Source organism: Malaclemys terrapin, chromosome 5 (assembly GCF_027887155.1).
Source record: "Malaclemys terrapin pileata isolate rMalTer1 chromosome 5, rMalTer1.hap1, whole genome shotgun sequence".
Lineage (NCBI taxonomy): Eukaryota > Metazoa > Chordata > Testudines > Emydidae > Malaclemys > Malaclemys terrapin.
The window spans coordinates 98,187,988-98,212,865 of record NC_071509.1 but is presented as its reverse complement, the minus strand read 5'-3'; the positions used below and the strand labels follow the sequence as shown (position 1 = coordinate 98,212,865).

General features: G+C 39.2%; 1 protein-coding gene across 2 annotated transcripts in view; it reads left to right on the top strand.

Moving 5' to 3' along the window:
• Nucleotides 1-24,878, top strand: part of ABHD18 (abhydrolase domain containing 18) — a 46,128-nt gene that overhangs the window by 9,122 nt on the left and 12,128 nt on the right. For both annotated transcript variants that reach the window (XM_054028994.1, XM_054028993.1), the window contains exons 2-10: nucleotides 314-422; nucleotides 9,298-9,382; nucleotides 10,659-10,759; nucleotides 12,930-13,008; nucleotides 13,100-13,186; nucleotides 14,728-14,753; nucleotides 17,410-17,548; nucleotides 19,830-19,919; nucleotides 24,340-24,441. In XM_054028994.1, coding sequence (XP_053884969.1) covers nucleotides 331-422; nucleotides 9,298-9,382; nucleotides 10,659-10,759; nucleotides 12,930-13,008; nucleotides 13,100-13,186; nucleotides 14,728-14,753; nucleotides 17,410-17,548; nucleotides 19,830-19,919; nucleotides 24,340-24,441 — 801 coding nt within the window. In that variant the 5' untranslated portion in view covers nucleotides 314-330. The remainder of the gene's footprint in view (nucleotides 1-313; nucleotides 423-9,297; nucleotides 9,383-10,658; nucleotides 10,760-12,929; nucleotides 13,009-13,099; nucleotides 13,187-14,727; nucleotides 14,754-17,409; nucleotides 17,549-19,829; nucleotides 19,920-24,339; nucleotides 24,442-24,878) is intronic.

The following is a 24,878-nucleotide window of genomic DNA, read 5'->3' as shown; positions in this document are numbered from 1 at the left end:
GGGGGCCCCCATGGAGTGTCCTCTTTTTCAATATTCAAATATGGTAACCCTAAAGTTGTGCCTACCTGAGCCCTCAAAATTATGCACTACAGATTGTGCAGGTGTTCAAAATATGAACAGTTGGACTCTTTGGGCTTTGCTCCCCTTCACATGGGTTTGACTGGGTTCTTTGGGCTTGACTTTCCCTCAGAGGGGCTGTGATGCCTTGTTGAGCTTCTTTGCTGTGGCTGCTTCTTGGCTGAGAAAAAAAAAAGTGATATTCTTCCAAAACCACCTACTTAAGGCCTCATTTTTATCTATTTTCTACTTTCAGATGTTAGCTTGCTACTAATGGGTGTGAGTAAACTGGATATTTTGTACAGACGGCTTCTACTCACTAAACTTTTCATTCGAGGATGGGGAAGACCAGAAGATCTGAAAAGGTGATTATTTTTCTTCACAGAAAAAAATCAGAATATTTCATACTGCTAATCTAAGTAAATTTATTTTAAATACTATGAACAGATAAATGTTTTTTACTAAAAATACAATGTGTTATTTTCAGTTTTCTAAAAAAAGTAAAACACCACACTATAGGACTAATTAGACTTCAGAAACTAAATAAATATTTTAATTTTTAAATTAATATATTTTTCTTTACCACAAAATAGTTTAGTGTATAAATGCAAGATGCTGTTACAGTCTTTGTTTAAAAACAAAGAATCCAATTAATGGAAACTTAAACATGCTGGTGTAGGATAACATTTTAAAAGATCTTGAATTTATATAAAGCTAGCTGGATCGTTTGTGTTGTCCAAGGACAACGCTTGTAAAACTCTTTGGAAGGAGGCATCTCCTATAAAATTAGAAAAGAACTAACTTGGTTTCTCTTTTACTTAATGGTTTATAAAGAAGTTAGTTTGCCAAATACAAACTTTAAAACATAAAATGTAGGATAGGTATACGCCTTGCTTTCTCCATTTGGTTTCTCTTGGAAAAACTATGGCTAAATTTTGCACATCCATTTTTAATGGGTTATATAGAGAGAAAAATCTCCTTTTAGAGTTGATTAAGAACAAGAAAGAGCCTTTGCTTTATAGGTTTTGATTTTATGTTTGTTTAAGGTTTATATATTAGCATGATATATTCCCAAAGATTTAATGTAAAATAGTTTAATATAATGTTAATTCCTCTTAATGAATCTTTGAGTGGATTGATTTTAAAAGGCTTTTGCTTTTATACAAGCAACTTTATATGGTTTCTTAAGTTTTAAATATTGAATAATTGAGTGTATAAAATGCATAATATATTATATTAGACTAAAATGAAAATTATAGATCTAAATTTCTGAGAAATTGACTTTGTGCAAACATAAACACTACAAACAAAGGAATACATTGAGCAAGAAACTGTGTTGAGGAAGTTTTGTATGTAGCAGTTGGTGGAGATCTGTAAATGTACATTGAGACTACCAGAGAGTTATAGTAGTTAACCTTGCAACAGTTCATCCTTAAATGGAATTAGATAGCTTAGCCTCTTTTCCCAACAAGCATTTGTCTGGTTCGTCTGTTTAGAGTTGTCCAAATTCAAACAAAAGCCAAACTTCAAAATTTACTGCAAAACAAAATTTTGAAAACGTTTTGTTTTGAGTAAATGAAAACATTTAATTTTTATTTTGAAATCTTTAATTTTTTATAATATTAAAACAAAAAAATCAAAACATCATTTCGACCTTAGCAAAATACTTTTTTCAATTTTTTTTAAATGAAACTTTTCAAAATCAACACATTCTCTCAGAAAATTTCAGTTTCAATGAAACAGCATTTTTTTACAGGGGAAAAAACATTGTTATAAATTTTTCAACAAGATGTACTATTTAGCTTGTAATCTCTCAGGGGCAGAGTCTGTTTTGTATTTGCACAGTGCCTTGCACAATGAGGACTCAATCTCAGTTGGCACTGCTTTAATGCTAACACTAGTAATAATGGTATTAACTATTCCAAGGTATTTTAAGGATTATCATTTGTTAAATTAATTCCAAAATGTAGGATTCTTTAAGTGGATTGTCCACATATATTCCACTTCAGGTGCACCTGAACCTCATGCACATGAGACCCTTTGAGTAGCAATGTCTGTTGGGGCTGCACCTGTGACCTGTGCATCCTCCAGCACTCTATAGACAAAGGTATAAAGGGCAGAGGCAGACTCAGTTGCTTTCCAGTTCATTCTTTCCTCCTGTGAGTGCAGGAAGGAATGGCTGGCATCTCTGCCTATGTGTATGTGCTGTTCCTCCACTCCAGAGTCAGGCAGAACATCCTTCACTGCAGCCCAGTCCTCTGAAGAGAGAGGCCTGAAGGAACACTGTTCCTATGATGGGAGACATAGATCGTCCTCTCCAGTTCCAAACAGATCACCCTAGGAGGGAAGTCAAGGCACAGGTCAGGTCCCACTAGCCTTGGTGCACTTTTCAATAGTCATTGATGTGCCCAGTATATGTTACCAACAATCCAAGCAGCTGACACTGAAATCCGCTTCAAGAACACTCTTCAGACCTCTCTGGACCAGCACTGAAAGCACATTCTTACCAAGACTGTGCCTTTGGTAACGAAAACCTTGGCACCGACATCTTTCATGCCAACTTGTTGATGGTACTGCAACTCTTCTTCCTGAATCTTCACCTCTGGAGCTTCTCTTTGCAGTACCTACACAGTTCACAGGACTGGGAGAGTTGACAGTTCTGGACTAGCCTAAGTTTCCATTGATGTCTTCTATTAAGAAACCCAGTGCCACCAGCTCAGGAGCCTCGTGGTTCTACTCAAGCACTCAAGAGATCTGCTTTACCCAACTGCTTTGGTCCCTGGACCCTTATGAGCCTACTCTGTCTGTCTGAAAGAGCATTCAGAAATCCACATGAGGGACTGCAGGGACAATCACGAGCAGTACTTTGCACGGGGCCCATCATGGCCTGCACCCCCTTCCAGAACCTCATGCAGTCATGGTCTTTCTGAATCCTATATGGGATGCATCCTACTCGCAAGACTCCAGTTGCCTCTCAGGCAACTACAGCAAGGTCACCCTTCCCTTGTAGGTCTCGCTCATCTGGCATATCATACACCTGATGCAGAGAATGAGCAAGAGGACTTTCAGAAGAAAGAAGCCCAACATGTCCTGACAGTGATTTTTGTCATCTTCAGTGAACTGTTACAGCTTCAAACCAGCCTGATGACTGCTGGATCTTCCAGCAACTTCTCAGGAGATGACTGGGATTTCCAAGATGTCAGCTAAGTTTAAATGACTTCTCTTGCACTACCTTCTCCATATTCTGCATATGTTCAGATCCCCAGCAGATTGGTAGTGCCAATAAATAATAGCTTAGTGCACAGGCACCAGCTTCCTCTGGATCCTTGTTCTGCCCCAGGCCCTGCCCCCACCCCGACCCCTTCTCCCAAGCCCCTCCCATGCCCCGCCTCTTCCCATCCCTGGTCCACTCCCACGGAACAGCTGATCGAGGTGGGTGGGAGGTGCTGGGACGGAGCAGGAGGAGTTGATTGGCGGGGCCGCCGGCGGCCGGTAGGCACTTGTGGGGATGGGGGAGGAAGAAGCTGGCTGCTGGTGGGTGCTAAGCACCCATCAATTTTTTTTCCCCGTGGGCGCTCCAGCCCTGGAACACCCACGCAGCCGGCACCTGTGGCTTAATGGAATCAGTTAGAAACCTCTATGGTGCCTACATCTAAGAAAATGGACAGGTGCTATCAGATCACCTCCAGAGGCTTTGAATATTTCTTTAGCCATCTAACACTCGACTCCTTGATCATAGTCACTGTCCAAGAGAAGTCCAAATGACAAGGTCCACATAAAGCAACTCCCAGGGATAAAGATCTTAAAATGTTGGTGGACCTCTTTGATTGGAATTTGTATTCTTTAGCCATCCTATAAGCGTTCATTATTAACTACCAAGCACTCCTGGCTAAATACAGCTTTCTTTACCGGGCTCATGCCTCCCAATTCACCAACAAACTCCAACAGGAACACAAGGAATTTAAATCCCAGGTGCAGGAGGGACAGCTGGTTGCATGGCCCTCAATACAGGTTGCTCTCAACACCTCACCTACAGTGGCCTGTAGTATGGCTAGCATAATAACAATTCATTGGGCCTCCTGATTGCAGTCCTTGAGAATACTGGAGGAGGCTCAAGCAACCATTGAGGGCTTCCCCTTTGAGGATTGTGATTTTAATAAGAATACTGATGAGGCTATTTGCTTGTTGAAGGACATCAAAGACAACCTTTTGCTCTCTGGGTGTATGCATCTTGGTTCCATGAAGGAGATGGTACAAGCCTCAGCCCTGTCCAAGGCAGACACAACCATCTGAGTACTATTATAGACAGCAGAGACTGTTTGAGCCACTGAAGAAGAGGCAGAAGTTCCAGATGAAGATACCTTCTGCCCCTTCCTCCTCTGACGCACACCTTTCATCTACCTTGAAACAGCAGGTTTGAATGTGCAGTTGAGAGTCTTGCAGAGCCAGCAGATCCAGCTCTTTCCCCCCCTTTTGAGAGCTGTTTGTTGGGGAGATATGGAACCAAATTACCTGGGACCAAAGGGTTCTGGAGTCTTTTGGACAAGGATTCTCTATCCAGTTTCAGACCCCTGCGAACCTCCCCACATCCCCAATCCCTTCTGGGACCCCTTTCATGAGATATTGCTCAGGAAGGAAGTGGACTCCCTCCTGCAACTCAGAGCAGTAAAAGAATGCCCTTGGAATTCCAGGGCAGGGTGGGTTATTTTGATCACAAGCAGAAAGGGGAATGGAGCCCTGTCCTGAAACTGACTCAACAAATTAATCTGTGGGTTCCAGTTCAGGATGGTGATGCTGATGTCCATAATCCCCACCTAGGATCCTCAAGATCGGTTTGCAACTCTACTTACAAGACACATACTTTCATATTGCAATTCACCCGGCCCCAAAGAGATATTTCAGGTTACTTGTGGGAAAGTCTTACTACTAATGCAGAGTGCTTCCCTGTGGCCTCTCTCTCTGACCTTGAGGGTCTTCTGCAAATGCGTGGAGGTCATGGCTTCACATCTGAGAAGGAAAGACATTTGAGTTTATCCTTACCTCAATGACTGGCTGATCCGAGCTGGTCACCTCAACACCTGAACGACTTTATTTGAGTAGTTCTGAATCTCATTGCTGCATCAGACCTCAGTAAATGGAATGAAGTCCACTCTCACATCTTGTTAGAGCATAAAATTCATGGGGGCAGTACGGACTCCGGTCTGCCAGAGGACAGGTTTCTCCCCATTCTAAGCCTTGTCAACAGCTTCATTCACACCCTTAACATTAGTCAGAACATGCCTAAGACTCATGGGTCACGTGGCCTCCTGCGCCTACATGACACATTTGCCACCTGTACTCTATGCAAGGGTGGTCGAGATCAGTGTACTTACTCAGCAGATACCTAAGACATGTTGGTCAAAATCCCCCCAGGAAGTCCCTTCCTTGTTAGATTGGTCAAAGGACACTCTACATGTCTATAATGGATCCCCATCTCCTCACCGATCCCCAGCATGACATTGGTGACAGACACATGTACATTGGGGAACTCAGCTGGACCACCTCCAGACCCAGTGCCTCTGGCCCCGCTCAGGAAGTGAGCCTTCATATAAACACCCTGGAGTTGAGAACCATTTGGCTAGCATACATAAGTCTTTCTCCTGGTGTTTCGAGATGCCATAGTACAGGTGTTTACAGACATGTCCTATAGCAACAAGCAAGAAGGTGTTGGTTTGTTGCCCCTGTGCCAAAAGACAATCCACCTTTGGCAGTGGTGCATCAGCCACCATCTTACCAGTAGTCCTCCACCTTCCCAGGCTATGAAACCTCCTGGTGGACCATCTCACAGGGTGGACAATACTCTGAGCAACTATTCAATAATTGTCCAATGCTGCATTCGGCAAGACATCTTTCACAGGTGGTGATTCCCAATATTGGGTTCTGGTTGGATGTGAACAGGTCAAGGAGTGCTGCAGGTTCTGCTCCAGAGGAGGAGCCTGTGCTGGCTCCCTGACACCCTACTGAGCCTATGGCCACCAGGGCTCTTGTATGCTTGCCTCCTACCCCTGCCGATACCCCCCCCTCTTCTTCCCTATTATGGCAGAGTCCCTGCCAATTTGGATTTGGTGCTAGCAAAGGAACTGGAGAGTGGTTGCAGCCACCCCATCCTTTATGCCCTCTGCCACCACAAGGCACAGCCCTAGAGGACACTGATATCAAAAAGATTCTTATTTGGGCCCACTCTTGCCAGAAGTGGAATACATGTGGAGAATACATCTCGAAGAATTAAGTTACTGTAGAGTGAGTAAATAGTTACTACTTTTAAGGTTTAAAAAAAAAAAAAAAAACCTTTAAAACAGATGTGATCTTTAATTAAAAATATATTCAGAGAAAACAGTATTTTGTTTGGACTTCAACATTCTTATGTAGCATTGTACTAATATATGAAAAGCAGAAACTTTACTAGTCTGTACAGGTTCAGAGAAACACAAAGAACAGACAGCATAAATAGTTAAAAGTAAATTCAACTAGATTCCCCACCCCCAATGTTAATAATTTATGGTATTTTTATAACAGGTTAGGAAACCAGAGGTTGAAACTTTAAAACTCTACTTTCTGGGGACTATAAAATGCATATTGTCCATTTTTGACCTTTTTGTCGGCATTAAGGCAGAGTTGTATTAACTGACTTTTTTCATATAGTGAAAAGGCATTCACAGTTTAAAGATTATGGGCCAGATTAACCCTGGTAAAACTCCACTGGACTAAATGACTGTATTTGCCGTGGTATATTCTGCACTAATTAATATTGGTATCTAACAATCTCATCTGCATGTAATGGGAATTTTCCAACCTCAACCATACTCCTTTAGTTCTTCGTTGTATAAAATGCTCATAATTTGTGCTGCTAGTTCTTAAACTAGTGGTAGGAATCCCCATTCTCATCCTATGAAGTCCCTGGGACAGGGTTTCATGGTTAATGCTAATTTTGGGTGTTGATCTGTTGTACGGCAAGTCACTTCAGAATTTTGGCCCAATACCAACTGACTTCATAACTTCCATTCAGCCCTGTCTCTCTCCATTGAAAATAGATTAGGGGAAAACATTCAGAGCTGTTTGTTACATGTAACATTCTATTATTAGAAAAGGTCATCCTTTTGAGGATCAAACTCATTTTAATTTGGATGAATGGAAAAGAAAAGCATTTGCTGAAGATGTTTATTTTCTTTGTAACTCTGTAACAGGGTCACTTTTTCAGATCGTTACAAGCATTTATATAGAAAAACAGAATGACATTTCCTAAATATGTTCAAAATAAAATTCCAAAGGGTAATCTGGATGAGATGCACCAGAGATATTGTAACATTTGGGGGAATTATCTCTCAACCACTAATGCTCCCAGAAAATCAGTAGAGTCAGACAAAAGCACTTGAATGTTTTCCAGAAAGCTGTCTAGTTACATGTATCTGAAATAATGGTTTAAAATTGAAGGTATTTTATAACTAACTATAGCATTTGTTATAATTCACATTTCTGTATAATAGGGATTTAAAAAAACGAAAACCAAACATACCAACTAGTTAAAAATACTATATTGTGGAGTAGAAATGGGTTAGATTGCAGGATATACTGGGGGGGGGGGGGGAGTAAGCGTATTCCATGTGTGTAATAACATATTGTAAAACTAGGGAAGTATGTGTCGCTTGATTATATATTGCAGGTGCAAATGTACCTATAATTATGACTGTTGTTCTGACCCTGACATCTACTGGAATTTTCTTCCTGAGTAAAGGTTTAGGAAAAACAGAAAATAATACAAAGAGGTTGAGAGCTAGCCACTCACTAGTGTTCTCTTTTAGAGACACTGATACTTTGCATGCCAGTTGATTTATTGCCAGCTCTTATTCTTATATTATGTCCTAGCAAAGGTCATAAGCTATTGCTGGAAAAAATGTTAGCCCACTTTCCCCCTGCCAATGCAAGATCTAGTCCCTATGTAGTAGGCTTAGCTAATGTTAACTTACTTTACTAAGCTTTATTCCATGCTGGAGATGTCACTTTAGCAGTGTTCTGTAGTTGGCTTCCCTATAGGGGATCACATAAGTACCATTTTTACCATATTTGAGATTGAATTAAAACTCTGCCCCAACACCCTTGCCTTGTGCTATGGCCCTGTCCCCGTCCCAAGTAGCAGCAATAAACTGGCCTGCCTCCTCTCCAAGCAAGACAAAGGCAGTAGCATAGGCCCTATATGTTTGTCCCTAGTCTTACTTGGCAGCAGCGGTCCCCTCTCCCTCACTCTGAAGAGGCAGGAGTGAGGCCTCAGTGGGTATGTGTCTACACAGCATAGAAAAACCTGTGGCTGGCCCGTGCCAGCTGACTCAGGCTCAGGCTACAGGGCTGTTTCATTGCTGTGTAGACTTCCAGTCTTGGGGTAGAGCCCAAGCTCTGGGACTCTCCCACCCTGGATCCCAGGCTCTAGCCTGAGCCTGGAAGTCTACATAGCAATGAAACAGCCTTGCAGCCCGCGAACCTGTGTCGGCTAGCACTGGCCAGCTGCTGGTGTCTAGTTGCTGTGCAGACATATCCAGTGTTACACCCTGGGTCCTGGGCTATTTGCTGTGGTGGGCGGACCCACCGTTTCACTTTTCTTCTGAGGTAGTATTGGACAGGGTCCTGTAGAGCTATAGATCTTGCAGTTAACACCCTATTGAGGTGCATGTAGCAGTTAACCCGTCTCAGATCTATTATTTCACATAATCTTCAGATTCAGGTAGGTGTCACTGCATCAATTAGGCTACACTTTCAAGTATTTCTTTGCAACAGTGAGGACTAAACTTAAGTTTTCTTAAAATGAATGGTGTAATCACACGACTCCAGGAGCTAGTATCCTAGGCCTGGGCCTATAATGTTTATGCCTTAATTTGACCTAGGCTGAAATTCAAAGTTGTCTTCATAAAAAAAGTTATAACATAATGTTTTAAAAACTTGGCGAAACCAAGCAGTGTAGTAAAAAAATTCTAGCCATTCCTTTTCTGCGAAAGCCAAACTGATACAGCTCTCACTAGGCTGGTTTACCCAGAAATGAGAAGTTGATTTTTAAATTAAATAACTTCCTGGTCTTTGTCTCTCCTTTAGTTTAGCCTCTTTCATACAGGAAAGATGTACTAATTCAGATAAAAGCATGACTTCTGATTTTGATGTAAAGAAATACTCGGATAAAAAAGGCTTGACTCTCTTCTGTATCTTGCTTTTTAACAGAATATTTGAATTCAGAAAGATTATTGGAAACCGGGAAAAATGCCAGAAGCTGGTTTCAAGAGATTATCCAGTGTTCATTGACAAGGTATTCAATAGCAAAAAATGTAACTGTAACTAAAATTAGTTCTCACATATTATGTATGAGTGAAGTGAAATGAAGTCTTTAGTAAGCTCTCTGTACTGGAGAAGAAAGTAGTTAGGTTTGGTGCAATGTGGATTGTAGGTTTTATTGATATTTTGGTTCAGCCCAATGTTAGTACAGCATATGTTACTGATTTGGGATCAGAATTCAGGGCATGATCTTAGGGTAACAGAGTGGCAGAAGGAACGTGGTAAGCATTTGCAGGGGCAGTATGTAGTTTGCTTCTCTCACTAGTAGTTCCTCTCTCTGACTGAGGAGTAGCATTGAAAGATTCCAGAGGGATACACCCAGCTGTCCTTTGGTAAAAATATTCAAGAAAGGAGTAAATATATAGGGGAGGGTGTAGAGGTGGTTGGAGATTATAGGATTCCACTGGGAAAAAGAAGAAAGCGTACTTTGCATGTAACTAGATATGTAGCCAGTCAGTATTATTAAAGAAACACCTATTATGGTAGTGCCCAAAAGCTCCAGTGAGGATTTAAGGACCTGTTGTTCTGGGTGTGACACAGACACATATAAGGGACAATCCTGCCCCTGAGATTATAAAATCCAAAAGGTATAAACAAAGGGCTGGGAGGGAGAAGTAACATACAAGCAAATAAAAATGGTGACTGGCATGATTCTGTAAACCAGATATTTTGGTATTTTTCATTGAGAGTAGAGGTAGTATGAGGGGAATGTCAGGACCGTGGGAGTTAGTAAGGAAGAAAGGAATGGGAAGGTGAGAAGTTGTTACAATTAGTCATCTGTCTGTCCATCAGCAGCAGACAGGTTTTTATATCATTGCAGAGATGAGTTGTAAGAAGGGATTTAAAAGGATAGAGCAATAGCTGTACAGATTTTATTATGAAGTTTTTCCCATCCTTTGGGGTGGCATGGGAGAAAACACAGGTATGTCCTATCTTAAAGAATTGTTAAAAAATTTAAACAAATTTTAAACAAACAGATAACCCCCCCACAACCCCATTTAGGCTTTAATTGCATTAAAAACTGAATTTTGTTATAACTGAGCTGATTTTTATTTAAGTGAGTAGGCTTGTGGTAGACTTTTTTTAATGCTCATGTAATGTGATGATTGAAATTGTACTTTCAAAACTGCTTGTGGATTTTTGTGCTAAAATTTGATTCCAGCCTAGGAACCCATATATTAATGTTCAGCCTTCAGTGCATATAATGTATGCTGATCATATACACTTTTAACTTTCAGTTCTTTCCATAGGTTGAGGAGCAATCAGACTGTAAAATACTCGATGGGCACTTCATTTCCCCTTTGATTCACTACATTCCCAATATCCTGCCAACTGAATCCATCATAGCAAGGTAAGGAAAAGGAAGTAACAGTTTGGTTCTGAAACTAGCTCTGTAGAGAAATCAAAGAAATCTGTATTATAAAAATTACTTTTATTACATTCTTTATTACAGCTACAATCCGAATACTCAATTTTGTTTTAAAATGGTTCAGACTGTGATCTCTGTTTGAAAAATATTGAGATGTTTTAAGTTAGAATGAAAACACAGGTAGTTCATTTGATGGTTCCATCCTTGGATGAATGATTTATTTTCTAGATGAGCTTATTCTAAATTGGAGGTGGCCCTAGCAAAACATGACGTGTTATGTGAAAGAGGTGGTTTAATTCTGAAAATGGAAATGTAATCCCATTAGAAAAGTTGTACATGTTCATTTAGTAAAATAATTAATGGAACATCTATAACTGTATTTTGATAACTAGTTTTGACACAGGAAAGCCAGAGAATTCTAATATGACTATGATCTGTTCTTACCTACCTCCTTTGTAAAGGGAGGGAAATTATTCATATATAAGCAAAAGTACTAACAAACAGCCTTGACTTGGATTTACTAGTCTTTGTCAGTCTGCCACAACATCAAGTAATGTTTTGAGACTGATTTCTTCCTTTTTTAAAAATACTTGTTTTGTTTGTGAGATATACAACTCACATCGCACGTCCAAGATGGAGAAATGCAATTCCCTTGCAAATATGAATTTTTGTAAAGGCCAGCAGTTTATCCAAGAAAATAGTTTCTCACTTCTGTATTTTCCTAAGAAACACTCCATATTTATTAACTTATTCCACTTATTATCAGAATTTAACCATATATGTATGCACATGTTAACTTCAGTGTAGCTCATACATTGAATTTGGCCTATGTTTTCTATTTGAGAAGCCAAACAACGTAGTAGTACCCTTGAAGAAGTCTTGTCACGCTTACACACTCAAGCAGTTGGGTGGTGGTGGTATACTAATGTTCTCACCAGGGTGTCCACCGAGCCTTGCTTTGGAGGTAGGGTGGGGAGCATCATTTTTTTTATTGGCTTCTTGCTAGCAGAAGTCTTAAGTTTTTCAAGCTTTGCTTTGGGCATAAAAATTTACCTCAATTTAGGAGGCCTTGGTGTCATGACATCAACAGCTGTGACCAGTCAATACATTTTTTGTTTGTTTTTTGTTTGTTTTGTTACAGCTTACCTTCTCTGAAGACATTATTCAAAAAATGCTCAGTAGGCTTTTTACTCCGTGTTGTTGGGTATAAAGGGAGTCACTACTTAAAATTCCTGGACTAACTGATACCACATCTGAAAATGCAATTTACTAATAGTTTCCACATACTGTCATGCAGTGGTTAGATAAGTTATAGGTGCTTTTAAAAATCCAAAATACATTAGGTAAGATAAAGACAAGTTGATTTTCTTTCAAGCTCATAACATCAAATTAAATCCATGAATAAAAGTTCTTTTGAGCTTTAAGTAGTTTTTATGTGTGAAAAGCAGCACTTTGGTAGACTTAGTGTGCTTTTCAAATATGGATAGTTTATGCAAAAACGTTTACACACAACTAGCTAAAGAAGCAAGTTTTATTGCAACAGGACACCCCCTTGTGGTGAAATACCAATAGCTCAATAGAAGTGGTTTGCTTGTGTAGGTTACAGCTGGCCTGAGAAAAGCTTGGTGGGGGGTAAGGGAGGGACTAACTGAAGAAACAGTGATTTTTGGCAGGGGTGGGTGGGAAGGAGAGAAGGGAAAACTGTTTTTTTATATTTATATAGGAACACTTGTTAGCTGTATTTTTAAAAAAAACAACTTTATAGTTCCTTTTTAATTTTCAGTTTCAGTTCCCCCCCACTTAAGGAGAAAAGTGTGTGCTGTTTAGGGGATCTAGCCACACTTGCCTAATCTCAGGCCCCATGTCTCTATTCAGTAAAGTTTAGAATGCAGTAATGAAGTAGTAATCTCATTTGGAGTGTGACCTTTCAGCTCATAACTCCCTTTCTTCTTGGTGCTTGTGACTTTCTGAAGGTGAAAACTTTTGGATGTGTTCTTAATTTCATTCATGAAAAAATTATATTGCTAGACTAATAGCAGTTTGCCTGAGCATGTAACCAAACTGTTTTTTCAGGGTGTCGTTTGGTAGTTTAACTTGCATGAGTGTGAATGTCTTGCAGTGTTATGTATATTAAATAGTGTGCTTTTGATAGGTTTCAATTCATAATACCCAAGAGATGGAACAGCAAATACAAACCTGTGTGCATTCATCTAGCAGGCACTGGAGATCATGTAAGTATATAAAACTTGAATTTCTCATTAATACTTTCAAGTTTAACAGTAATCTTTTAACTGTATTCTTGTTTAAACGTTTCCTCTTTAGTACTACTGGAGAAGACGCACACTAATGGCCCGTCCAATGATCAAAGAGGCTTGCATGGCTTCTCTATTGTTAGAAAACCCTTACTATATCCTTTTGTTGAAAACAAAATGCTTTAACATGTTTCAAAGTGCTAACCAAGGGGAGGAAGATAGAATAACATTATTTTATCAAGTATTAGAGGGGTAGCCTTGTTAGTCTGGATATGTAAAAAGCAACAAAGAGTCCTGTGGCACGTTATAGACTACCAAATGTATTGGCACATAAGCTTTCGTGGGTGAATACGTCATGCGTCTGACAAAGTGGGTATTCACCCACGAAAGCTTATGCGCCAATACATTTGGTAGTCTATAAGGTACCACAGGACTCTGTTGATTATTTTATCAAAATGGTACAGGTTGCATAGATGAGTGGTTTTCAACCAGCGGTACACAGAGGTCTTCCAGGGGTACATCAACTCATCTAGATATTTGCCTAGTTTTACAACAGGCTACATAAAAAGCACAATGAAATCAGTACAAACTAAAATTTCATACAGACAATGACTTGTCTATACTGCTCTATATACTATATATTGAAATGTAAGCACAATATTTATATTCCAATTGCTTTATTTTATAATCATATGGTAAAAATGAGAAAGTATGCAATTTTTCAATAATAGAGTGCTGTGACACGTTTTTGTATTTTGATGTCTGATTTTGTAAGCAAGTAGTTTTTTAAGTGAGGTGAAACTTGGGGTATGCAGGGCATAGTAGTCTGGAAAGGTTGAGAGCCACTGGCATAGATCAGTTGAAAGTAGGGATATAGCTGTTGGTCAAAAAGATGTGACTTCTTACTGTAATCTTATTACATCAACCAAAGTGGTATCTCTAAGTGCATAACCATGGAATACAATGCAGATGATGTGTTAGACTGGCTATGTCATAAAGTGTTGCTCTTCTGAACTTAAAAAAAAAAAAAAAAAAAAACTTCCAAACCACTCTCCTTGGTTACTGGGGTACTAGTTTGATACTGATCTCTCTGTAACCCAGTTATCAAATTACTTGACAAACTTCTCCTAGCCATGGCCAAATATGTCCTTTTTTTTTGAGGGGCGAGGGGAGAGGGTTGTATTTTTTTTTTTTTTTTTGGACAAAATGTCTCTCTCCTGTCTTCACTTGTTGAATACAAACTGTTGGTACTACAAATCCCTTTGATAGTGTTCACCTGCCTTATCACTGACATTTTAGGCATTTTTTCTCTCTGTTGACCAGCCTGAATCCATCCTCCTTTCCAATGTTGGGTAACTGCCCCCAAATGCCTACACCAGGCTTCACTCAGAAGAATCAGACTATCAATCACACTTCATTTTTTTCCTTTACTACTTACTTCATTAGCGCACTGTCCTAAATTATGAATGACTTCGTCACAATTTACACTTGATTTTATTTTGTACCAATAAAACAATGTAATTGTGGGTAATAACTTAATTTACAGAATTTAATTCTTCATTGTACTGCTGACATAAGTGATTTTTAATTTTTGTCTCAATTTTAAAATGTAAGAGTTAAAATAAAAAGTTATGTAGTGATGCCTAGAAAATGAATATATTTACATTTGTTTATTTTCTTTAACTTGAGTCTTTACATGGCTGCAGAAAACCTAAGGACCAAATGTAAGTATTAAGATTACTTCTCACGGCTATTTTCTGTCTTCAAGACACTGGGTTTGTTAAGAAGACCAGAAACTTAAAACATAGAAACCTTGATAATATGTTATAAATAGCAGCAAACTTGGCTCAGCTATAGCTTGTTTATGTGAAGTTGTAGACACTTTGCTTGACTGCTTTATGTGGATTTTGATGCTTAAATGCCTAGGTTCGCAGTTTCCACCCAAAGTAGATGGACTTTTTAAAAAAAACCACATCAGCAAGGGTGCAACCAAGAAACAATGCATTTTACCAGTTCGTACGTTGCACTTGTCCACAATCTACAACAACATATTTTTTTGTGCAATATTGAGTATCTTTGAAGAAATAGTTTTTGGGCAACATTTAAGTGTCTAAAGTTAGGCAACTGAATAAGTGACTTGATTTTCAAAGATGCTGGTTACCCTGAAGCTCATGCTAGTGGGAGTTGCAGCATACCCAGCATCTTTGAAAATCAAGTCACTTATTCAGTTGCCTAAATATGGACTTAAAAGCCTAATCTTGGGGACTAATTTATAAAACAAAACAAAAGGTTGGACTTTGTATTTGCAAGTGCTAGAATATAAATAGGACAATAGATCCTGTATCTGAGGCAAAATAAAGGTGTTAGTTTGCCAGATGTTCCTTGCAGATGAATAGTTATAAAAAGATTAAATGGAGGTGACTGGTTTAAAAAGACTGGTTTAATTCTGCTTGCTTAGCTATCTCCAAAAAGAAGAGGAAACTAATCTGTTTTTAAACTACAATTCTTAGAGCTTGTTGCTTTCAGTACTTCATTAACATCTGCCACAAGTTAAACATTTAATTTTCTTCTAATTTAAAAGCTAATTAAGAATTTACCCTTTGAGAGAAGTATCAGAGGGGTAGCCGTCTTAGTCTGGATCTGTAAAAAGCAACAGAGAGTCCTGTGGCACGTTTAAGACTAACAGATGTATTGCATGCATCCGACGAAGTGGGCATTCACCCACGAAAGCTTATGCTCCAATACATCTGTTAGTCTTAAAAGTGCCACAGGATTCTCTGCTTCCTTTGAGAGAAGTGAAAGTTAAAAGCAGTACAAAAAATAGCCTTGAGTACCTTCCAAAGTAATCGTTGCTGCATTATAATTAGTTTATTGGTCTGAATAATTTAGTAAATCTTAATTTAAAAAAATCCCAATAAAGGATTTTTTGGGAAAGTGTTCTCTTTGACAGATACGTTTTGTTTTGATTTTAAAGATATCATTGTTTTGATGATAACATTTGGCATTTTTAAAATCTCAGTAAGACACACCAGGTAGGTACAATGCTGGAATATAGTGGGTTTTCTGCTACTGGCATACTATTTACCTCAGAAAAACAAAGAAGTATAAAAATCTTTTCTCCACTATGCAAATTCTATGCACTAGTCACAGCTGTCCAACTTGATAGAATAATACTTCCATCTTGCAGATAATGGGCAAATGCTCTGTTGTCCCAAACTCCAATTTGCACATTTCAATAGAAGGCTTCAAAGCAGTAGTAGCACTCTAAGGAATGTACTTGTAAATCATTAAATTAGCATGACAGTCATAGTAGAGAACTGAAGTACCTTTAATAACAAAGCACTAAGCAATAGGAGGAGTGTTTAAAATATCCTAAAAATATTGGTCTACAACAGCCATTGATATCCTTGCTTCTCCCATGGCTTACAGAACAGTTCTAATAGGCTGTACTCCTGCCTCAAAATGTATCCCAAGTATAGTGATATTTTGGCACAAGAGGGCTATAGCCTTGTGTAACTTAGAGACATGATGTCAAAAACATGATAATATTTACAATAAACTGTTTTGTCCAAGTACAGTGCTGTAGTTGTTCTGTAAGCCATACTCCATTCACTTAAAAGTGTTCAGCACATGGAGTAATTGCACCGTTGAGCCCCAATATGCAAACAACCACTAGACTTTTGGTCACTGTGAGAGTTCAAACTGAATAGCTTTCAATTTTTCTTTTTTGTTTTCTTTAAATTTGTTTAATGCATTGTAGGAGACACTACACAGATTTCTCAGTGCAGTGACAAACTTCCCACTTTATAATTTCAGTCTTACAGTGGCACTGATTGCTCCCAAAGCTGACTTTCTGATTGCTCTTCACATGTTGTATGCAATATTTCAGTGATGTAAAACAGGTAAATAAGGAAAAGAGGTTGTCTCTGCCAATGACATCTTGTATACCTAGCACTGTATCACTTAGCTTTGTTTTCCTTAAAATAAAAAGGATCGTTGTTACTTCATAGCACAGAAGATTACTGCACATGAGTTTCCAGTGCTTGCAGTACCTTAGTTATTTGAAGATATGGTGTTCCCTAATTCTACACTAGTAATTTAGAAGATGCTTATTTCTAGTCCTCATTTAAGCCTGGATCACAAAAAAATTAGAAGAAGAAGAAACAAACACACGTCCTGTGGGCCTTGAATGCAGAAAGATACTGAAGACTTTGGACTCACTCCTTCTCTTATTGAATTCAATAGAAATTCAGTCATTGGCTTAATTGGGAGTATGACCAGGCTCCGTTTAAGAGTAAAAGTAGACTGATGAAATGAAGACTCTGCACATCTGATATTGGAAAATAAAATATTTCTTTTTTTCTTTTCTGGTGAGGAAAGAAGATCAAGTTTAAAAAATGTCTCGGACCTGTTTGTAATGGGAGGAGCTCTTGTTTTAGAATCAGCAGCGCTTTTGCACTGGCTAGAGAGAGAGGGCTATGGACCTCTAGGGATGACTGGAATATCCATGGGAGGACATGTAAGCCTTTATATTTACTGTTAGAAATTTGTTTTATCTTTTTTTTTTTTTTTTATTTCTTAGCATTATATATGTATGTTAATAACTAGGGAAACCTAACAGTTTACAGTGCTCATAGGCTGATTATTTTAACATGAACAAGTTTAGAATAACGAGCAACATAACTTGATATTTAGGCATGACATGCCATTATTGAGAATATGCAGATGTATTCTCACTGTATATATACCATAAAACTCTTACAGATGAATGTTCAGGTTGTAGCAGTGTAATTCTCAATAACTTTTATTGTCATGTTGCTTAATCTGTTAATTTAGCTATTTAAATTTTGACAGACTGTAGGGCTCAGACCCTGTGGGTGAACAGTCCTCATCCTCAAAGGAAACCTCTACAAACCTTTCAAAAGAATGAGCCTGGGAACTTAAATTCGTAATTCTGCTAGATACTAAAAATCATGGACTGAATACAATTACTGGATTTATAGCTTATTACAAAAATCTATAACCCACTAACAATTCCCCAGCTGCTTTCTCCCTCTCCCCTTTCCTCCCTATGACTGGAGGGACGTTAATGGGCCACTTCACCTTGAATGGTCCTTTGAAATATGTGTTAACTACTTATGCTAAACAATCTGTTCCATCTTGTGTTTAGCTGTGACACTCTGTGCAAGACCATGTCTACACTACAAAATTATGTTGATCTAACTTAGGTCAGCATAAAGCCACCACAGTTATTAAATCACTTCTATATGAGCACTTGTCTCCTTGAGATGGCGGTGCACATCCTCACCAGGAGCGTTTGTATTGATTGTATTGTCAATGTGGGGCATTGTGGGATGGCTCCTGGAGGCCAGTAACAGTCTACGTAAGCAATGGAGTGTCTAAACTGACATTGCCTCGATCTAATCACATTGGCTGTGACTGTATGCCACTCAGGGAGGTGGTGTTACTAAATCAGCATAGAGAGGCACTTACATCGGTGGGAGCCAAATTTACATGAAAACACTTCCCTAGCTAGGTTGACGCAAGGCAGCTTACATTGATCTAATTGTGTAGTGTAGTCCAGGCCTAAGTTTTCCCATACCTGAAGAACAGCTCTGTGTAAGCTCGACTCTCTCACCAATAGAAGTTGGTCCAGTAAAAGATATTACCTCACTTACCTTGTCTCTCTGAGATTGTAAACTCTTTGGGGTAGGGACCATATTTTTATTCTGTGTCTGTATAGCACCTGGTACAGTGGGGCCCTGGTTCACGTTGAAGGCTCCCAGGCACCATCACAGCGCAATACGTTTTTATGTAGTGTTCTTCATCCTTAGAAAGTGCTTTAAAAAGGAAGGTAAGCAGCGTTATCTCTATTTTAAAGGTTGGGGAAACCGAGGACAGGGATGGAATCCATACTCTCTGGACTCCCAGACTATGGCCCTGACCACTTTACTATGTTGCTTCTTTTATTAATGAAGAAGCATGTAATAGTTCTCCGTATTAAAAATGTGTGGGGTGGATAAGTACTTTTTTCTGCTATCCTCATGGTTTTGCAGTATGCCCAAGAGTATTCTATTAAACTACAGCTTTGCAAAACCGTGCAACTGGTGTGGGGAAGCATTTTTCTGATCCTCCTGTGTGCTGCATCTATGCTCCAGCATTTAGTGATGAATAGAACTTACCACATAGTGCACTCTGATAATTCTGAGGTGAGAGGGAATTATCTGGACTCTAAGGGAGATGAAAATAGAAGTCCATTTACATGCTCAATTCTCGTCTTAACCTTACTGTTTGTGGCTTGCAAATTCCCTAAATGTATTTCAAAAGCTGCAGAATTTTTGATAGTCCTATTTGTGACTCACCTTCAATTTGTTTGTTTTGAAATATGTTTATAAGGTTGTTGAGAGGCCTTGAGGAGAGGGACATGTTGAAATGATAAATGAAGTTCTCATGGAAGAATCCTGATTCATTTTGCATCAGGATGAGTGTTCTATTAAAAGAAAACTCTTGTTCCTAAAGCAGAAATACTGCTACTTTCTCTGTGAACCAATTTCAAAGCTAACGTATCAAGGAGACTATTGGAGAGAATAGATTTCATCAGTCTTTCTGGATTTTGTGGAGGAGAAGTATATAACTGCAAAGATGCTTAGCACTGATACTACACGAGACAAGCTGTTACTGTGTGAAGAAATACTTTAAAGATGAGAATTCTAAAAATGACTAAAGAGAAATTTTGTTGAAATGTCTTATTAAAATATGCAGTAGAGCATTTGATATTGAAGTTTTTTTTTATTTAACAGATGGCTTCACTAGCAGTGACAAACTGGCCTAAACCATTGCCATTGGTTCCTTGTCTTTCCTGGTCCACAGCTTCTGGTGTCTTTACCACGGTAACTAAATTATTTTTAGTTTTGTTAATATTCTAGAATATGAACAGATGTGAAATCTTGAAGGTTTGAGTTGGGCAAATTAACATTAAGGGAGAGATTTTTTTCAAAGGCACAAATGGGAGTTGGATGTCCAACTGTCCTCTGAGCCTTCAAAATCTCCCCCATAATGATGCTTCTGGATAGAGCCTAATTCTAGAAGCTGCCTTTTGTCTCATGCAAGAAATAGTGAAGCTGTGGTATCTCCAATGTCTACCTCAGACCCCCAGGATTTCAAAACTTTCCAGTGTTTGCTGTGCAGGGCGGCAGATCCACTGGAAATTCCAGTGGAAGTTGTCAGGAGAAGTCTCACAAGTTCCTTGGACATCTTACACACCTTCATGCCTGGAACTCTTGCAGTGCCCATAAATGAAGAGACCATTGGAGTCCAACAGGGTGCTTTGGCAGACCACCAACTTCCCTAGCTCTGACAGAGAGCAGATTGCTGCTACCAGGTGCTTTCATCAGGCTTTGAACTATTTTATATGCATCCTGTACATGGGTTGTTGGTGATAGCAGTGCCTGATGAGAAAACCAGACACTGTGGTCAACAGAAATCTACATCCTGAGACAAAGAATGCTAGAAATTTTTATTTTTTTGGTTGCAAAAATTATTCATCAAGTTGGCAAATGAGAATCTCTAGTTATCAGGCCTTAGTGGCAAAATATGATTACTTGAACTGGGAATCAATCTTCAAATTTGCTGACAAAATTCCACAGAAGAACAGAGGCCTGGAAATCTGTGGTTGTAGAGGAACAACTTGTAGCACACATCTCTTCAAGTGACTGGTCGATGCTGCGTACATGGCATCCAGTTCCATGGCCTCTTTGTCCTGATAAGATCCTTTTGGCTTCAGTTGTCTCGAAGCCCTAAAGGGGATGCGTGTAACAGTAGAGGCTGCACAGTTTGAAAGGTGCAAATGCTTCAATGCAAAGACTAATGAGCCTTTTCATTCTCAAAAGGACTCTTGAGCGATGATGAGATCTCTAGGAGTTTGTGCTCTTGCATCAAAAAGAAAGCAATTTAGGCCTTAATCCTGTCAAAGTCAGTCCTATTATGCACAGTATAGACAGTCTGAACTTCCCTCAAAATGCCAGCACTCCCAAAGGAGAGAATCTTCTACCTCTACTACATTTTTCTCACCAGGTTCTGTCTTCATCAAGGCAGCAAATATGACTTCTTGGTCAGGAGATAAGTGTAACTTATACTGGATCCTTTTTCCACCCCTTCCCTCCCCCCACCCCCCTCCTTTTGGGAAATATTAATTTTATTTTTGTGGGGCCTGATACACCATCTCCACAGATCTCTGGGCCCTAAAAACTGTAGAGATGAGATACTCCATCCAATCCCAAACCCTCTCTATCCAATTTCCCCAGCACTTTCTCAGGGACCCTGCTCATGAGTATGCTACTTTCAAGATTCAGAAGTGACTGAACTTCTTAGAGCAGTGGAAGATGTGCCTCAAAAATATATGGGCAAGGGGGGTTAATTCCCAAGAAAAAGGGAGCAGACAGGCCCTCTATTCTGGATTTCTGAGGCAGCTGAACACCTTTACGTGCAGGCTGAAGTTCAGGTTGGTAACTCTGGCCTCAGCAATTCCAACCATAGATTCACAGGGCTGGCATTCAGCTCTTGAACTCAGACACTTATTTTCATAAAGCAGTCCATCCTGCCTACAGGAAATATTGAAGGTTCCAGGTGGACTATTCCCACTAGCAATGTAGAATCCTGCCATTTGATCTGTTGACAATACCATGGGTATTTATAAAATGTGCAGAAGTAGTGGCAGTTTACCTGAGAAGACCAGGAGTCCAGATTTACCCATACTTAGATGTTTGGCTCATTAATGTGAACGTTCCACAATAGGTGACCAATTACACAGCAGACAAGAGGTGGTCAGGAAAATTCTGATGAAACATTTTTCTTTGGAATTTGCAGACTTGTCAATTGAACCATTCCAGCAAAAGTTTCAATTTTAATGACCTCCTCAGGGACTCCAGGCAGGGCCAGCACTTCCAGGGCTTCCTAGCTCCCCTTCTTCCCTCCAAGATGGCTGCCAATGGCCCTGAGCTCCCAAGATTACCAGCAGTGATGGCTGCCAGGAAATTGGGAACCTTGGAAACTGGACTTTGGACTGGATTTGACAATTTTTGTCAGACTGATCTGCCCATCACTGAATAGTGGTCGTGAAATTTACTAGACTTTTGTTGTCAAGTTAATAAGAGTCTGGTCAGATTCATGGCTGCTATTCAGTGGTGTGCACCTGTGAAACTGACAATCTTTTTAGTTTTGGTCATGGGCTCTTTAGATCTTCCAGGGTCTTTGGCTCTGTGGCTGCCTACCAGGTTGGCAACTGGGGATCAAGGGGAGCACGCTTTGGGAAATACTACATTCTATTGCTTCTGAAACACAATATTGCAGGATTTCAGTTTTTGATAATTTGCACTTTTGTTTTTCATTCCATTTTGGGATGAAAAATATTTCTGAAAATTCAGATTTTCATAGAACTAAAATTTTGTTTTTTCAGTCATCTCTGCTGCATATTCTACAACTTTTCACCTCTCTAGGGCTCAAGGTAATTGAAGAGAAATCAGTGCTAGTTCCTATTTTAAGGATAGAAATTATAGGGGCAGTTCTGGACTCCACTACAGCAATGGCCCATCTGCCCCAGAAAGATTGCAATCCATAGCGGATCTTGTCAGCCACCTACAAGTTCATTATCTGTGAAATTTCGCCTCAGAAACTTCTAGGACACATGGCATCCTGCTTACACATAACTCAGCATGCCTGACTTCACATTTGGTGTATGGAAGAGTGGCTAAAGTCTGTATATCAACCCAAAAGATATCACCTATACGTGAGGGTACAGGTCTTCCCAGAAGTCTTGTCATTAATTTGGTGGAAGGACCTTCTAGAAGTTTGTAAGGGAGTGCCCTTCTCTCCACCATTGCCATCAGAAACTTTGATAGATGCTTATTGGGTGGAGAGCCCACTTAGACAGTCTTCAAACAATAGGCTTGTGGGTACATCTACACAGCAGCTGGGATATGTAATTCCCATCTTGGGTAGACATCTGCACTAGCTCTGCTCCTAAAAATAATCACCCAACTACAATTCAAGCCAGCCTCTTGGATACATACTCAGGTGGCTAGCTGAAGCCACCACCTGTGCCACTGCAGTCACACTACTATTTTTAGGCGCTAGCTAGTGCGTGCATGTCTACTTGAGTTGGGAATCCCACCTCCTAGCTACTGTGCAAATGTACCCTTACTGCTAAGGGCTATTTATCGAGTGTGCACAGTATTCCACCAAATTCTTAAGAGTTTATTCAGATCATGATGCACAATACCACAGCAATGTTTATATGAACAAGCAAAGGGTCTCATCCAAAGTTCTTGCTTAACATAGTGTCTGACTTCCATCTTATCAAAGTAATACCTCTGCCAGTCTTTTTTCCAAAGCCACATTCCAACAAAGGGGAAGCTAAACTTCAAATCTTAGACATACTTAGGGTACTTTCCTTCCAACTTGATAGGTCTAAACCGTTTAGGATATCACTTAGGTTATTAGTCTGACCTCTGTCCCTCTCTTCATAAATTACTATCAGTGCTGGGGCTTTATCATTTTATTTCCATATGCATTAAGTTGTGCTGTAAGAGACTCACCTTTTGAGGGTTACACATCCTTCCCTCCTCCACTATTATGGAATTCTGTAACACCTGGTTTCTGTAGTGGTGAAGGAATTGAGAGATGGTTGGGGACACGCTACTACCATTTATACCCTTAGGTTGGAAGTACAAGGATATTTTGAGGGTGCAGTCACAGTCCCAATAGATTCTGCTGGCCAAAATAATCTGAACTTGAATGCATCGGACACTTGCGCAGCAACAATTGAAAATATATAGACAACACATCTCAAAGAATCGCAGTTACTGTTGGGTAAATATGATTCTTACTGGTATAGTAGCCATACACCACTGAGTTCTGTATTACACCCATGCCTCTTTTGATTGTAAGCGCTCTATGGCAAGGACTTCAATACTTTTTTACACATCTGCTTATTGTAGAGTGGTCTGATTAATGTACAGGTGAGATGGAGCTTCAGGGGAGGTATGTTTTTGTAATGAAAAATGCAGTAAAGTTTTCAGACAAGAAATATGGTTATGGATATTCTTGTCTGATGTTTCCTATGGAATTCATTACAGCTTCTAAGTCAACACTGGCCAGAATAAAGTTTGGGAATCTTAACTTTAACATATACAGATTTAGCTATTTTCTGCATCTTTCCTTAGTTCTACTGCCTTGGACTTCGATGATCGCTTCAGAATACATTCTTTGGATTTTTTTTTATTCTGGGAATTCTTATTTGCACTGTAATTTCAGGGTGTGTTGAGCAAAGCAGTGAACTGGAGAGAGCTAGAGAAACAGTACTATACACAAACTGTTTATGAAGAAGAAATCATTCAAATGCTTGAATATTGTGGAGTAAGTACAGTTTGTTTTTGCTATTAGCTTTATGTAAAATATAGTTTACATACAAAATCTGATCGAATACATAATGTCATGTCTAGATACTTTGAGCAGACATTCATTATACAACATGTTAACATTAATGGTTTCTTACATTTTTGATTTAGTTTAACAAATATTTGATGCAGAAGTACCCTTTAAATAAGCAAAGATTAATACCTCCTATTTTCATGTAATGAATTTTTATAAGTGTTGAACTCTGTTTAGATTACTGTTCATGACCAGCTATGACAGACACCAGTTTACTCTAGTTTTCAAAATCAAGGTACATAAAAAGCACATCTATTAATTTATCATATCTCCATGTCTAACAAAAAAAAAAATTCTTGAGTGCTAGATTTAAAAAAATTAAGAACTTTCAGAATGTTCTTTGAAATGTTAGTTTTTGTAGG